At 36.7% G+C, this 17,754-nt stretch overlaps 1 protein-coding gene across 2 annotated transcripts; it reads right to left on the bottom strand.

Moving 5' to 3' along the window:
- Positions 1 to 7,539: 7,539 nt before the first annotated feature.
- Positions 7,540 to 16,454, bottom strand: LOC131436655 (major facilitator superfamily domain-containing protein 12-like). 2 transcript variants are annotated; one of them, XM_058605499.1, is made up of 7 exons: positions 16,183 to 16,454; positions 15,923 to 16,129; positions 9,291 to 9,750; positions 8,916 to 9,238; positions 8,499 to 8,806; positions 7,915 to 8,379; positions 7,540 to 7,853 (listed from the first exon to the last, which is right to left on the bottom strand). In XM_058605499.1, exons 3-7 carry the CDS (start codon positions 9,697 to 9,699, stop codon positions 7,706 to 7,708), a joined length of 1,653 nt encoding a protein of 550 aa, XP_058461482.1. In that variant the 5' UTR covers positions 9,700 to 9,750; positions 15,923 to 16,129; positions 16,183 to 16,454; the 3' UTR covers positions 7,540 to 7,705. The 2 variants fall into 2 exon arrangements, with proteins under 2 accessions (XP_058461482.1, XP_058461483.1); XM_058605500.1 differs by having other exon boundaries at positions 15,923 to 16,126.
- Between the last annotated feature and the right edge of the window lie 1,300 nt (positions 16,455 to 17,754).

Here is a 17,754-nt window from a genome sequence, read left to right as displayed (position 1 = left end):
TAGTTTGTGAAAATCGGTTCAGCCATCTCTGAAAAAAGTGAGTGCATATTTTTTCACTTTTTGGTACATATCATCCTATATCTCCAGAACCGGGAGTCGGATCGGAATGAAATTCAATAGCAGACTATGGGACTATAAGACCTTTCATTTGAATCTTTGTTTGTAAAAATCGGTTCAGTCATCTCCGAGAAAAGTGAGTGCATATTTTTGTTAGATACACATTCACACACACACACACACACACACACACACACACACACACACACACACACACACACACACACACACACACACACAGACATTTGCTCAGTTCGTCGAGCTGAGTCGAATGGTATATGACATTCGGCCCTCCGAGCCTCGGTTAAAAAGTCGATGTTCACAGTGATTGCATTGCCTTTCTATATGAGAAAGGCAAAAACGAATCTTAAGACGAGGTAAATGAGATTGAAATATGGGTATGTTTGGTAGTGAGAAAGCAATGTTATTGGCAAAAACATTTTCCATAATTAGTATATATGAAGGGCAATAACTTATTGCCATCTAACTTTTTTTTTTGAACTAGCGGTTATTTCGACATTGGTAACCTTAATGTCACTTCTGATTTGACAGAATCATAGTTTTATCCTTCCGCTGAACAAAAATGGTTTTGTATACGCTTGAGGAACGCATGAAAATAGTGCCAACTGGGCTTGCGATCAGCTTGAAGAAGACGCCGATTTTTGTCAATAAATCATCTTCTCTGATGAGGCACATTTTCATCTCGGCGGGTTTGTTAATAAGCAAAATTGTCGCATCTGGGGGACGGAAAACCCGCACCATTTGGTTCCAACAAGACGGCGCTCCGTGCCACAGAGCCAACGCTACGATCGATCTTTTGCGCACAGTTTTCGAAGATCGAATTATCCGTCGAAATCCGGATGTCATTTGGCCGCCTCGGAGCTGTGATTTGACGCCGTTAGACTATTATTTTTGGGGGGCTGTCAAAGGTAAGTGTTATGTGGACAAGCCAGAGACAATTCAAGCCTTGAAAGACAACATTCGTGCAGCCATAGCTGAAATAAAGCTGCATACAATCGAAAATGTACTACAAAACTGGACCGACCGTATGACGTACTGCAAGGCCAGCCGAGGCAGCTATTTGAATGAAATTATATTCCACAAATCACCGAAAGGATTGTACTTTAATATTTTGAAATCGGATGAGCCGTTTGTGTTGTTTAAAAGAAAATTTCATGGCGGACCCTGTATGTACTTTTTATTGAAAAAGGCGGGTGGGTAATGTCAGTGACATAACTTGATGTTGTGAATACAAAAACAACTGACATGTTCCTTAACACTTCCGAATCTCAATTAGTTGATCAATTTGATTTTTACTACAAGAATTTGAAACGATGCACCTATGGTACAGATTAGTTACATTAAACATTCTGAAACACAAATATTATGAAATAACCTGTTTAGTTCTTTATAATAAAATAAAAAAAAGAACCTTTTATGAAGGCGTTCGTGTTGGAGAATGATAAGTTGATTTCGAATTCCGATGAATGCCGCTGACTTTCGTCATCTATTTCCAGGCTTACCTGTTGTCCTTGGGTGCGATACTGATATGGTTGGTTACAACCAAGGATGGCTTTTATCGTATCAAAAAATGCTCACTCTTCACTCTTTACACGATTGTATCAGTGCCATCAAAGAGAGACTAATATCATCGCAACAACAAACACCCGGCATGGCTCATTTAACATAGAATAGACACCAGTGCGAGAGCGAATTTTTTTCGATGACATTTCTGAGAATCAAAGGTTAGCACGCTGCTGTGGGGATCCTCTCTGAAGCAACAAAGGGTCGCTTATTCTCGTTTCGAGATCCGATTCTGTATGGGCAGTGGATAATTGCGATAGAATCATTTTACTATTGCCACTTATTCTAACTATGTGCATATAACCTTTGTATAAGTAGTGTCTATGAAGATGTATGTGAATGCTCCACACACGGGGTTTTGAAATATTGCAACCTAGTACGAGAAACATCAAGTTGATTTTCTGCGATAATTGTCAACTTGCTATCCTCTCTTGGGAAATTCTATACAGCAACGATCATTATCAGACTGTATTTTTTTTTCAAGGGCCGTGAAATACTCAGAGTATAAAGTGGAGCGAAGAAATGTAGAAAAATTCTCTCGCGGTTCATGCATTGAATGACTCGAGTTCTTATAGCATCTTCTACCGGATTGAAAATGTTGTATACAATATAGAGAGCAATATAGCAGCTTCTGTCAAATTTTCGGCAATCACCAACACTGGTTACAACTACACAACGTTCACAACCGATTATAATCTTCCAATGAAGAAAACATTAATTCGCTGGGTTGATCAATTAAACAATAGGCCTGTGATATGAAAAGTATGATATATAGCTACGGCTTTCTACATTGATGTTCCTAGCAAATACGAGATCAATACATGTGCCTCCAAGCGTAGTAGCTTGTGAAGGAGCAGATTTTATATCCAACTTCATATAGTTGCTCATTAAATCAATGAATTTAATATTATCTTGTTTTGAGGTATCTCTTCGTAGGTTGTATCTGGTGAAATATAAAGAACAACGAACAGTATTTTTATGCCATTTAGCGTAACATCAATTGCACATATGTCACCGAAATTGTCAATGAATGAATGAGGAATCGCTTTTTTTTAGAAAATTTGGATTAAGTTGAGGAGTTCAGCACTATGTATTTATTGTTCAAAGTATATTGCGGTGTTAAGGAATTTTTTCCTTTCGCAACACTTAAGTTTGTATTTTTCAGGAGAAATAAAATACAGATTAATCTGCTTATGTGACAACCTTATTTCGCACGGCATATTTCGAGACGACACTCATACTAGTATGAAATATGTTCTATATCAATATTTTCTTTTTCGCATTGTGTGAATCGTAATATAATGTGTTAGTGACGGTGCAAACTTTGTCTATTTCATTTTGCTTTTGGTGCGAAAGAGAAAATTCAACTAATTCTGAAAAGTGCTTTGAATTGTCTTCTTCTTCTTTTTATCTCCCTTGGCGATGTTCTTCTGGGCCTTACCGGGCTTTTTGCCATCGTGCTAACGTTGACGTGCGTTCAGAGTAGCTGTTTTCACTTAAATGACGATAGCTTCCACAAGAAACCTCGCTTTATACCTGCTACAGGCAGCGCAGTAGGGACAACCTCTTTGTTATTATTCAATTTTCTTTTGCGCTTTATGCCCTGCCTGTTCGCAGTACGGTTAACAGCAAGATGGTATAAAACAGAGGGTTAGGAATGTTACTTGAAGCAGGCAAAAGCGGAATACTTCACACACGATATTTCCTTCAGCAAACCTATGAAGGTTGTACTTCGAGGACTACCCGACATGATGGAAGCCGAACTAAAGCAGGCATTGTCGGAGGCTGGACTAAAGCATGTGATGGTGCTTAAAATGAAACGACCCAACACGGCCAATCGAAAGTATCGAGATCAACTGTACTTGAATCATCTGGAAAAGTGTTGAGTCAACTGAAAACTATAAAATCGTTATTCCATATAATCATCGAATGGCAAAAGTATGAACCGGTACATCGGGATGTCACACTTGGATGGAGCGAGGAATTTCCACACGAAAAGTCGGTGCGGGAAATGTGTCGAATCACACAATACCAACGATTGTCACTGATTGTCCCGATACCTGAATGTGATTCATGAGCCAATGCAAGAATGTTACGCAATGTTACGCAAAACTGTTGGTACTACCAGCCGATTTCTTCTCAGAACTATATTACCTGACCGGTACAGTTCTGACTCGAAAGGTTTGAATGACTTAATCGTATCTGGCCATGGACCTCCATCTAATGCGGTGATGAGATCGTTTATATCTGTATCTCTAACTGATTCATTTCCCAATTCTTCTAGTGTGACCGCATGCGGGATCGCAGCAGCTAAACTGTTTATGTAACCTTCATCCATCATTTCAAACGAAACCGGTTGTACCACAGACAATCGCGATGATGCATCCGCTAAATTTGTGATCTACAACCTGGAATCGATATGATTGGAGTCGCAGACCCCACCTTTCAATTTGTGGACAAGGTTTAGATCGATGTAAAAATAAAAAAGTCCAATGGTTTACAATCCGTTATTAATTTGAACTTTGTACCTAGAAGATACAAACGAAACTTCTCCCGAGCAAGGTTATTTTTGACAACATCAAATTAACCGCTTGAGTGTCAGATTTTAACCAAAAGTAAAAATTAACCGCGGAACGGTTTACAGCCTAAGTCGTATTCACGACAAAAACAACCTAATACTTACTCTTACTCTATCAGTCGTAGACCACGCGGGTCTCTGCTGTATACAGGAGGCGTCTCCATTCAACTCGGTTCATGGCTGTTCGCCGCCAGCATCGGTAGCTGCGAAGGGCCCGCAGGTCGTCCTGAATTTGATCGATCCATCTTGCCCGCTGCGCGCCTCTTCTTCGTATACCGGATCATTATCAAGAATCATTTTAACCGGGTTGTTCTTCGACATTCTAAAAACATGCCCGGCTCACCGTAACCGCCCGACCTTGGCCGTTTGGACGAGGGTTGGTCCTCCCAGCAACTGATGCAGTTCATGGTTCATTCGCTTTCTCCACGTACCATCTTCCATCCGCACTCCGCCAAAGATGGTTCGCAACACCTTCCGTACAAAAACACCTAGTGCGCGTTGATCCTCCGCAAGCATTGTCCAGGACTCGTGCCCATAGAGGATAACCGGTCTAATCAGCGTTTTGTAGATAATTAACTTCGTACGACGGCGAATTTTGCTCGATCGAAGCGTCCTGCGCAGTCCAAAGTAAGCACGATTTCCTGACAATATGCGTCTTTGAATTTCTCTGCTGGTGTCATTATCGGCAGTCACCAGTGAGCCCAAGTACACGAACTCGTCGACCATTTCGATTTCATCACCACCAATCAGAACTCGTAATGGGTGGCTGACGTTATCTTCTCTCGAGCCTCTGCCTTTCATGTACTTTGTCTTTGACACATTGATGTCTAGTCCGATCCGCTTGGCCTCAGCTTTTAGTCCGATGTACGTATCTTCCATCTTCTCAAAGTTGCGTGCTATAATATCAATATCATCAGCGAAACCAAGTAGCTGGACGGACTTTCTGAAAATCGTGCCACTCGTGTCTATCCTCGCTCTTCTTATCACACCCTCCAAAGCAATGTTGAATATCAGACACGAAAGGCCATACTTGCCTTGCCGTAGCCCTCTGCGAGTTTCGAAGGGACTCGAGTTTATCCCCGATACTCTAACAACGCACATGTGGGCACATTGTATTCGCGGCACTTTTGCAACACCTGGCGGATGGCGAACACTTGGTCCGTGGTAGCGCGTTCGCCCATAAATCCTGCCTCATATTGTCCCACGAATTCGTTTGCAATCGGTGAAAGTCGGCGGCATAAGATTTGGGAGAGTACCTTGTAGGCGGCGTTCAGCAGAGTTATCACGCGGTGATTGCAGCAATCCAGTTTATTGCCCTTTTTGTAGATGGGACACACGATTCCTTCCATCCATTCCTTCGGTAAAATCTCGTCCTCCCAGATCTTGGTAACGACCCAGTACAGTGCTTTCACTAGTGCATTACCACCGTGTTTTAGTAGCTCGCTTGGTAGTTGGTCAACGCCAGCGGCCTTATTATTTTTCAACCGCACGGAGAACCCTTCGATCATAAAATTGCGATATCGCAGTTTTTGATTTTTGCGATAGTTGAGTTAACTAATTTCTTTTTGATTCAACCAATATGGTTTTTGATTTGCATATATTCAAGTAGTTGAAAAATATGTGGTTTTGAATGCTGTCAAATGCCGAAGACAGTTGAAAGCAAAACAATAATCGCAATGCAAAATCAACAACTATTTTAGTTGAAATCTGTGATAAAGTTAACCTTGTTTAAGATGAAAAAGATTTGGCGACAAATTAGAAAATGTTAATGAATGGATCATCTCGTAATCTTTCGGGTATGCGCAAAAATTTTATGCTTCAAATTCGATCATTGATTTACTTCCAGCAGACTGTTTGACTTCCAGCTGTTTGATATCGGTGATGATGTTCATGCATTAGCAATAAAACGCTTTTAATTTATAAAAGTAACAGGAGCGAAGGGTTTCAAACACACGGAACGCGCTGGCGATTAAATGACGCGTTTGAATTGCCGTCGCAAAATTCCAATTCCCAGCAGTTGATGCACCCAAGCTCATATAAATTGACTAAAATTATCAGTGCATAACTTTAGTTCAACCTTTTGAAGGCATCATCTTTCAATACTCATTTTAGGTAAATTTAACAATTTCGCTAATTTACTCGCCCCTCCGGCTACTTTTGCTGATTAAAAACGTTTTTCTACATCAATCATTTCCGATCGAATCAGAAGTATTTTTTTTATAATTTAGATCTTTACTGATCTCGACTTGACATGATCATGATCATACAAAAATCAAAATCACTTAGAGATCAGATCAGTTCTGATTTCGTAATGATAATTTATTCCTTGGTTAAGATCACTTGAAATCAGGCCCTTTTGTCGTGGGACTGTCGAATTGTTAACGGTAACTGCACCTTCAGATTCAAATCATTCATGACCTTCAATAACAAACAGCATTTCCTTAGCGGCATCACAAGCTGCTACATATTCAGCTTTACAACTTGATAGAGCAACAATAGCTTGTTTACGGCTACACCACTGCACAACATTTCCATAGACTTTGATGAGAACCCCAGTAGTGGATTTCCGATCTGCTAGATCATTTGCCCAATCTGAATCAACATAACAACTAAATCCAGGATCATCTTTGTGTTTAGTATAGAGCAACCCAACATTTTTTGTAACACTAAGATAACGCAAAACTATTTTCAAACACTGCCAGTGTTCTTGTGTGGGGTTGAAAACGTGCAATATACGTCAGGTAGGTTTTAGCTTTAGATTCTGTTCCATCGAGGTAACAGCGGGATTACATTTATATAGGATTCAGTTCCAGAGTCATAGTTTTAAATTCTGAATTTAAATCCGGAAACAAAATCCTTAACTTGAAATTAGGTTCACAGTTCATGTGGACTAGAACCCAGGTTCTTAGTTCAGTTACGAAATACAGTTTTCGGATTTTTCAGAAAGCAATCCAAAATTCAGTTTCAGAATCCAGAAAGTACTATATAAACTGTTCTAGTTGAATATGATATGGACTGATTACCTCAAAACCGTCAAAGTTTTCGAAAAATTGAGAAACCTTAATTTTTAGTTTTGCATGCTATCAAATTGTTGAAAATTTAGTCACGAATCATACTTCTAATGACATGGAGAAAGAATTATGTTGACGCGTTTGGTACAACTCGAAGTATTCACGATGTAGTTTTACCTATTCTTCCACAGGACGAATTTTAAAAAGGTGCCCCATAGTAAAGTAAGTCGACAAAAATATACATTCGTCGGCGAAAAAATGTGACTCACGTCGCCCCTTTGTGATCAAACAATAATTAAAACTATGCGATAAACAATATAATACAGATGATTTTGTTTATTTGGCTAATTAATATTTAAAGAAACCACGAGAAAGATCACAATTTATATACATTTAAAACATGTCATTTGCCAACATTTATTATCACGTGCTAAATTATTGCTAATGCTGATAGGTACTCGATTGTTGGTCATAGTTATCTTGATTGTTGTCGTCTACTTGAGCGCGTATCTGTACACACCAGTGTTGCCAGCGTTATACATCCGAGTCCAGCAGCTGTTCCGCATGCATATGCCAAAACGCTTCGATAATAATCCGGACAATCGCTTCGATCCTTACATTTCCTGGAGCAATATGTTCCAAATTTATAAATAAAATAAAAATTCGTATTCCAAATGAGCTTACATTGATTCAATGATTACCACTACAACTCCAGTAATGAGTTTATCGGTGAACGTAACGGCCGAATAAATAAAGCCTCCTTGGTCGGCATGCTTTCCAATCATATCAGCAGTAATACACAAACTGCTGATCATGGTTATAGAGCTCCCAGCCCCAAACAACGATGCAATTGTCAGAAGCTCGATGGTACTGAAAGTGGCAGATCCTGAGGACATTGCTATCCAGGTGCACACGCTTAAGCTTATACTTGAACCGACAAAATATACGAAGCTATTTCCTACATGTTTATTGATATATTTGAGCACCACCGATGCAATGAAGGATGCCAGAAAGGATACCAGTGGGACGGTTGCGAGGTGCTCTACACTAGCGTTTGTTATTATTGGATCTGGTTGAAATGCGCGCTCGTCAAGCCAAAGTGGCATATACACCAGGGAGGTCGTCATAAAGAGACGCGAAAAAACATAACTGAAAAAAAGAGTAAAGTATGGTTACAATTATAATTCCGTTTTATCATATATAGGTATTATAATTATTATAATTAAGATACGTTTTCTGTAAATAAGTATCACCTCATTTATACTCACAGTAAGGCATTTTGATAAAGTAGTGGAGATTTGAAAAAGTTTTTCTTCGGTTTTCTCATAACGACCTCATCTTTGGTTGTATTATTTGGCACAGTAGCCGAGGAGCCGGCATTCTCACAACTTATTACAGTTCGTTCAGGGTGTAATAAACTTTGTGTTTCTGGATCGCTTTCTCGAATACTGCTTGCTTTTATGACATTATGCTGCAATGAAGCGTGCCTTCGATGTTCGTATCCAGTGAAAGTAAGCGAAAAGTTGAACAGGACGGACATAGAAACTCCCACTAGGGTTAATATCAACGATATATCCTGTTCAGGTCGCAATGTAATGAGGAATGAAATAAAAGAGAGAAAAACAAGCAAGCTTAGCTGCACAGTATAGCAAGTAAAGAGCAAAGCCCTAAATATGTAAACTTACTCGGAACCGATAGGCATCACCGGGCCCGATCTGGTTGTCTGCAGTTGTACGAGTTCGTAACACTGCCCAGGTGACTATGTAAACCACTACATTGGATACAATAGAGACTGAATAACGTACAGCTGTTAAATCGGATCGATCCTTTTGAGATCTTGATAACTCAGGTATCATTGCTAGATGAGTGATCTGCACAATTGGCCAACCAAATTGGAAAAGTAGTATCACAATAACGAAATACACTATCTCCCACCAATGGGGGGCAATGTCACACCAAGGACACAGCGAAAATATCATTGGAAAAGTCAGGAACACAATGAACGTGCCTGAAATGGTATCGAATGATTTTGGAATTTGTATAATTCACAATGAACTTACCTACAATATGCCATTGCCTTTTAGTGCCGTATTTGTCGGTTACAAATCCTACAATAGGAGTTGCAACAGCATCACCCACTTGTCCAAGCATGACCAGCGCACCAGCCTCAGGAGCTGGCATTCCAAGAACACCTTGCATGAATAGTAGCGTGTAGCTGAACCACACACCGGCGCACAGGTCATTATAAACATGTCCCAGACCGAAGCCTATTTTCTCGACAATTCTAAGCGTTGATCGTTTCTCCATGTGAGAATCAGCTGCAGATGAACCTGCGCCTGGTCTAATAGAGTCCGCCGGTTCGCCTGAAGGTATGATAGTATTTATATCGTCAATTGCACCGTAGTTCTGGTTCGAAACAGTTCCATTTTGTGAAGATTTCCTATCAATTATAGCCGATTCGTTTTTCATTTCGTACAACTATAAGTTTACAATCCTTGGTCTAGAGTAACATCTAATAGGCTGGAAATACAAAATATTGTTAATAAAAACCCATCAGTATTATTAGATTCTGATCGCCTGCAATTGAATTTTTTCATTTGTCGAAAAATATTGCAGATAATTCAAGATCATCTACGTTTTGGATAGCCATGATCACAGACTCGTCAGCAGAGATGTCCATCTCCTCTGTGTGACGAAGAGCAAGCCAAATTTCTCCCCTCGCACTGACAACTTTAACGAGAGCTCTTCTCTTTCACATATATACACCACTGTTGTATAAAGTGTGCACGCATCATGAGTGCGTTTGTTTATTTCATTTTACCTCCTCCACTGAATCGCACCAAAGTGCTAGAGCAAAGCTAATAAATTCTCTGAGGTGGATGCAGATACTTTCACAGAGGTGTACACGCCGGTGAGCACTCTGGTGTATGGTTTGCGTAGAAGAAGCGTGGACACGCAAAATCAGCAAAATAAAACAATTTATCGTAAATTTTTCGGTTTTCCTTGCAAATTTTTCATAGCAAGACCAGATCTACTCTCTATTAATTGAAGTTCACAAAGTGTTCGCTCACCATCACGCGCCAGTGGTCACTTGGGTGTATTTAGACGAGAGCGCGTGAGAGCGATTCATGCGAAGAGAATGTGTTTTACTCGCGCCAGCTGCTTTAACCACAAGCACACATTCAAATGCTGTCTATTCGACACTGAGAAGAAGTGCGCTTCCCCCTTTGTGCGATGCTTCGTTTTTTGCATCCTCGGTGTGGACAAGAATCTGACATCTCTGCTCGTCAGTAACACCTGATGAACAGCTTTGCAATTCATTGTCATGAACACAAAGAATTTCAACTTTTACGTTAGCATAGCCTATCACAATCCCATTCAAAAAAACCTGTTTTAATCCACCTAGTGGTATAATGATGTTTTAAGTTTAGAAAAGAGTTTTGAAGATTTCTGTTGCATACTACTACTACATTGATATACTACATTTGAATTTAAGTTAGTGAAAATCTATTCAATCATATGTGAGAAAGTAAAGTGAGCTCCATTTTATTACTATTGTCGGTGCTTCCGGAACTGAAAGCTGGATCAACAGAGTGACATTCGGTTCATTCAACCGTGCTCTAATATGACCTATAATTTTTTATGATTCTCTATGGCGATTTGAATTTTGGGCAAAAATGTACCGGTAGTCAGGGTTTTTCATTTTCATTGCGTCAAAACTTGTGTATACGGTTTTCCTCGTTTTTGAATTTCAAAGTTTATTTGATGTCAATAATTGCTACGGTATAGAACATCAAAATGGCGGTTATGGAATTTTCCTTAATGCAAATTATACTTTATCTATAAGAATTAATAAATTGAATTGGGGGGCTAAAGGTGCACGATATTCCGAAATATATATTTTTCAAAAAATGTTTACTGTGGAACTGCACTACCCAACAGCTTCACGATAACAAAAACAGATAAACTACACTACGCAACTTCTTTGGTTAGTTTTAAGACTTCTTTGGGTGTCAATTCTGCAGTTTGTTTATCAAAATTCAATTGAATTTCGATCCTTGACCTTTGACCTAATAACAACTAGAAATGGTAGTGCAAAAGTAAGATTTATACTGCTTTGTATTTTTTGGTCAAATTATGCGCTAATACTTATATCTATAAAACAAATCCCAAATAATGTGTAAAATAATGTAAAATTTGATGCTAACATTTGTGTGTATGATTTATCATACGGTTGCATAATTTCGTTTAGAAAAGATTTTTAACAGTGGTTTCGCGTTTCCCATAATCTTCAACGCATAATATGATGGAACTGATGATATCAGTTCATTTGATTCAAATTTTAAAACCCCCGGGTTATAATGGGTTAATCAAAAGTTTGTTCCAACCAAACGAAAAAATATTGTTCCGGCTGATTTTATTATTGAAATAAATAAACTGTTTATTACATGTCAACAAATGAACCAGAATCTGTTTTATTTCTTATCAACCAGAGCAATGTTTTATCCTTGAAAAACCATAACAGTTTGAGCACGTATTATAAGTGTAACTGAATGGAGTCTTTTCCACAATATAAGCGTAAGATAATTGTGATTAATTAGTATGATTATTAGAAACTACATGATATTTCAAAACTCGTTTTCTTCTTTTTGATGCAGGATAGATAGAGATCTTGACTGGATTGATGAAGTACCAAATCCCACGACAATAGTGCCTGAGAACCTCTCTTTGTTTACTTCCTCCTTCGATTATTACGGCGCCATATTCGATATTCTTCAGATTCCAATTAAATTGTGTTTTTGATTTGATTTGATTGTTATGCGAAGGGTTAAATGTCAAAAATAAAAAATTGAAGTGAGTATAAATCGCAATAAAAGCAGTATCAAATTAGAAATTATTTTGAAATTTTAAATTTTTTTATCATTGAATTCTTATGAACAAACAAAATCGTTAGTTGAATTAACTAATAGCTATAAACTAACATATTTCAACTGATTCAATGTTTGTAATTCTAAAGCACTCAAATTTTTAACTTTATGTAAAAAGTAAAATATTTGTTATTTTTATCAAAATATGGATCAAAACAAACTAATTAATAATATTGTTTTGTAGTTTCAAGTAAAAACATTTGCTATATCAAACTTGATTTTCTTTTGTCACTATTTAAAAAAATCGTTGTGCGAAACCCGAATTTGATTATTTTTACAGTTTTCTTCTCTACGTGTATAAGTTCATTAGGTTCAAATTTGAGAGTCCCTGGGTGAAGATATTTTTGAACTACTATTAACTACCTTGGTACTATGAGACAAGTAGGGGAGACCGGGGCTGGTTGGCCGAGATTTGCTTTCGGAATTTCTGTGCTCTTTCTGGTTTGACTTTTTGATAAACGTTTTATTCTTGCCATTACAATCGTATATGTGAATATTTTCATTCCTGAATAAAAAACAGGGATATAGTTATTTACAATCAAATGCGGAGAAAAAATCGGCCAACCAACCCCAGGGCCGGGGTAGGTTGGTCGAGTTTGAAAAAATATATGAAACACATCAAATCAATCAAAGGAAAACGTTTATTAGTGGAAAAAAACCTGTGTTATAATCCACCTAGTGGTGTAATGATGCCTTTCTCATATATATATATATATATATATATATATATATATATATATATATATATATATATATATATATATATATATATATATATATATATATATATATGTATATATATATATATATATATATATATATATATATATATATATATATATATATATATATATATATATATATATATATATATATATATATGTATATATATATATATATATATATATATATATATATATATATATATATATATATATATATTTATATATATATATATATATATATATATATATATATATATATATATATATATATATATATATATATATATATATATATATCCCCAAAAAATCCACACGTTAATCTGATCTTTGTCAACGGAGCTTACGTGATCTTCTTAACAACCATCGGATCATGATTGAATATGAAATGAACCATATGTCAGAATTATTGCTGTTGTCACATATTTTCTATGTGTGTGAAACCCGTGTTTTCTATGTGTGTAAAACCCGGGGGTTTTAAAATTTGAATCAAATGAACTGATATCATCAGTTCCATCATATTATGCGTTGAAGATTATGGGAAACGCGAAACCACTGTTAAAAATCTTTTCTAAACGAAATTATGCAACCGTATGATAAATCATACACACAAATGTTAGCATCAAATTTTACATTATTTTACACATTATTTGGGATTTGTTTTATAGATATAAGTATTAGCGCATAATTTGACCAAAAAATACAAAGCAGTATAAATCTTACTTTTGCACTTATTAGAATTCATTTTGTCAACCATATGTTCATTTTTTAAAATTTATAAGCAAATGTACCATGTACGAAATGGCTCTACGAACTTATTTGCATAATCAATTGGTATTACGCGGATCCTGTGCACCAAAAATAAAAAATTCTGATAAAAAGTAAGTTTAGATGGAATTATTTTACAGTACAATTTAAATGAGCTTCGTATAAATTTCACAAAATTATTCTATAAAATCTACGAAAAAAGGCAGGTAGAATTTATGTGATACAAATATGAACTACCTACACTTCACATAAGTATCACACCTATATTTCACATAAGTGCTACCTGTGCCTCACAGTAAAAATCACATACGTACCTCTGTGGAGATAACTATCGAGAATATTCCGTAAAATTTTTGAATCGATTGGTCAAGATTTACTTGAATTATGTTTCCGGCCGTCAAAAATGCAGCATATACATATTAAAAAGTGCTTTATACAAAATTCGGATTACTTCATTTTTTTGATCCCAAAATAATTCCTAAGTTTGTGAAAATCAGTCCAGCCATCTCCGAGAAAATCGAGTGCATATTTTTGTTACATACACACATACACACACATACAGGCAGACATTTGCTCAGTTAGTTGAGCTGAGTCGAACGGTATATGACATTCAGACCTCCGGGTCTCGGTTAAAAAGTTGATTTTCACAGTGATTTCATAACATAAGGCAAAGAGTAAACATAAAATATTGGAATCATCTTTTTTATCGACAATTTCCAACTTTTAATGATTCGAATCTATTACTGCTATTTGTTAGTATCTTAATTTTTTGCATTATTTCTTTCTCACATATTTTTCTTATAATCAAAATTATTAGCATAGTATCAAATTCCGTTCAAAACATCTTACGAATATTCAAGTGCACATTGCTCTAAGCTAAAATGAAAACTCAGCCAACCGACAAAATTCGGCCAACCTACCCCAATAAATGTTTTCGAGAACTATCACGATGAACAAAAATAAAAGTAAGGTTATACTGGAAACCGATATACCATTTTGTTAAGTTTCGAATGCCCTTTCCAATGACACCATGTTCTCGGAAATCGGATATAAATTGATCCGCGTTACACGTACTACTTTACAAAAACATAAATTTACTCATCAACGCCGAAAAAAGAACAAAAGTGTTCCTGTTCAAACGACAAGACAAAAACACCGTCGTACTAACACATGGATCAATAAGTCCCGAGACTAAAATTATAATGAAAGATCGTAAAGTGAAGCTCCGTGAGATTGCTGAGATGACAGAGATATCATATGGGAGTGTATTTACTATCCTTCATGAAAAATTGAGCATGAAAAAAGTTCTTTCAAGTGGGTGCCGCGATTGCTTTCGATGGAACAAAATGCACCCTGCCACAAGTCGATGAAAACAATGGCGAAATTGAACGAATTGGGCTTTGATCTGCTTCTCCACCCCTCATACTCGCCAGATTTAGCTCCCAGTGACTACTGGCTCTTTGCTGATCTTAAAAAAATGCTCCAGGGAATAAGATTTGGCTCAAATGAGGAGGTCATCGCTGAAACTGAAGCTTATTTTGAAGCGAAAGATAAATTTTTTTATAAACATGGTATTGAAAAATTGGAAAAACGTTGGAACCATTGTATCACCCGAAAAGGTGATTATGTTGATGAATTAAAAAAAATTTTGCAAAAAAAATGTTGTTTCCATTGTTAGTCTCGGGACTTAATACTTCACCAAAAACACTTCAGACTTCACCAAAAGTACTGCGCATAATAAATACAGAAAAGCCACTCGGTCAACCTACCCCTTCGGCAAACCAGCCCGGTCTCCCCTACAATTTAAGAGGGATGAAAAATTCGTAAAATCCAACGACATATCTTATCTGTTTTACATTCGTTTTATATTTAACTTAGTAATAATTTCGTTTCAAATCTGGAGAACCTTATTGTCACTAGGATCGCTGCACTAGCTAGTAGATGTTTAACCCGTACCTGAAACCCGACCATATCTACTAGCCATACATTTGATTTGCATCGAAACGATAGATGTGCATTTTTGCATTTACGACGCCTTTGCGTAAAAAGAAACCAACATTAATCGCTGACATACTGACATCGCAAATGCAGTATCACATTCATCAAACCTAGTAGAGTTTTTGATTACTCGACTAAATTACATTGGCGAATTTTCATACAGTCAGGGTCATTTCCTTATTCTTTTCACCAGTGTAGAATCACAGTGAAGCGCTATCTTGGTTGTTTTCCAATTTGACAAGTAACCAATATTGATAAAATGTTTGTGTGACTCACCTGTGTTAGATTTCGATCAACTCTGTGAAAACAGATTCGCTACTGCATAAATTAAACTCGAAGTATTAATGACACGTGTACATCCTCCGTGATATATTTCGATGATGAATGTTTGAATGTTTTTATTCAAAGTAATATCTCATGGAAAGATTCTTCATTGCTGAATTGTTCCTTTAAGTTTTATATATTACACGACTGGAGGATCTTCTGAAACAATCTAGGCATAATTCCAGTGTTATCTGCTTAAAAACTGGACTCACAGATGTTTTGAGAACACTCGATAATATAAACTTGATTGACAGAAAAACAACTGATTCCGTTTCGATGTTTTTCGCTATCATACATATACTTTATCACAACAGTACGACGTTAATATTATACACTATCCGCCCATTTCACAACTGGATACAATTTGCTCCCGTTGTGTTAGTGCCAAGTATTCATCTCAAAGCTCCAATCCTAAAGCACTACTCGCCTCTCATCGAATAACCACTCTGTGTAAACATCATAAACGAACAAGCGTTGAAACTATACTGAAGCCCTTTTTCCTTTACTGATGAGCAGTACCGCGAAGGCACCGACCGGTATGTACTTCTACAACTTCCCCCTCGGCCGTCGTCAGAGTGGCCCTTGGGACCATCAACTCCAACTTCAATTCTTCGCCCTGTCCCGCGTACATGTCGGTATACATATTTCTAAAATTTTGTACGCCTTGCAGGTTTCCGTTGGAACCACGGTATGCTTCCATCGGTGGTAATTTGATAGTTTTCGAGCATCGTGGTTGAATGAATCGAAGCGGTCGTTGATGTGTAAATTTACCGGTTAATACTAAACATATTTTTATTCGAACATGTCAGGTCCAAGTAGTTAAATCTTGTTAAGAAAATCTATTTAATTTTGGTTGGATCCACGTTGCATCAACAGCGTACGCCAATTCGGTGTTTTGAATAAATTGAACGAAAGCTACCATAATTTTAGACCTATTGTATACAATACAATGGCAAGAGTAAAATGAGGTATTATTTTCCCAAGTAAAAAAAATGTTTGGATAGAAAAAAATGATTTGACTTGAGCAACTTACAAAGTTTTTAAGTTTTTTATCTGCACTTCAAAATTCCTACTACACAACTAAACAAACTTCTAAGCAATTGAAATACATTGTCCACCTTTCAAGCAACGAGAATGTACCCTAAGAGCTTTTGTACTTGTGAGCTCTGTACTTTCAGGTTGTCAAAGGTTCCACGTGTTATTTAAGGCAGTAAAAAAGTTCATGTGAAACCTTTTCTGAACCATCAAGTTATCAAAGGTTCCACATGTTTTTAAGTAGCGAGAATGTTCATACAGAACTTTTTCAAAACTTGTAAGATACCAAAAGTTCGTTTTGTACATTTAGAAAAACGTCAATTGTTGCAAAACGCGAAAACATTTTCTAAATAAACTGATGTTTTTTTCTTGAATATTCATCAAGCAATAGCGAAGAAAACTTTTCAACAATGGCCGATTTTGTGAGATTGTAAGTAGAACCTTAAGTAGCATTGTCATTTTGATTTGAATAATATTCTTTGCTCGTTTTAATAAATATCTATTTATTATCTATATTTATCCATGTCGAAATTAAACTATTACTAAATGAGAATAGTTTTGTGTTTATCTCGAAAAGTCACAGTATAAGCGATATTTGACGTGATTATGCCCAGTATTTGAAAGACAATAAATTCAGTAACTCCCCCATAATACACCACAAGATGTTCAGAATATAACAATCATTATTGGCTAATAGGTGTTATATACATATTCTATATTGGGTGATAAAGTCAATCAAAACCTATAAG

This window comes from Malaya genurostris, chromosome 3 (genome assembly GCF_030247185.1).
Source record: "Malaya genurostris strain Urasoe2022 chromosome 3, Malgen_1.1, whole genome shotgun sequence".
In the NCBI taxonomy this organism is placed as follows: domain Eukaryota; kingdom Metazoa; phylum Arthropoda; class Insecta; order Diptera; family Culicidae; genus Malaya; species Malaya genurostris.
The sequence above is the reverse complement of the archived record's forward strand: the minus strand, read 5'-3'. Positions and strand labels throughout refer to the sequence as shown.

Bases quoted from the DNA above. Each gene is read 5' to 3' on its own strand.
- LOC131436655 (XM_058605499.1), bottom strand. From the start codon at position 9,699: ATGAAAAACGAATCGGCTATAATTGATAGGAAATCTTCACAAAATGGA. The intron at 8,807-8,915 runs GTAAGTTTACAT...CGACCTGAACAG, and splicing joins GTGATGCCTATCGGTTCCGA to GATATATCGTTGATATTAAC. The intron at 8,380-8,498 runs GTGAGTATAAAT...TCTTTTTTTCAG, and splicing joins CTTTATCAAAATGCCTTACT to TTATGTTTTTTCGCGTCTCT.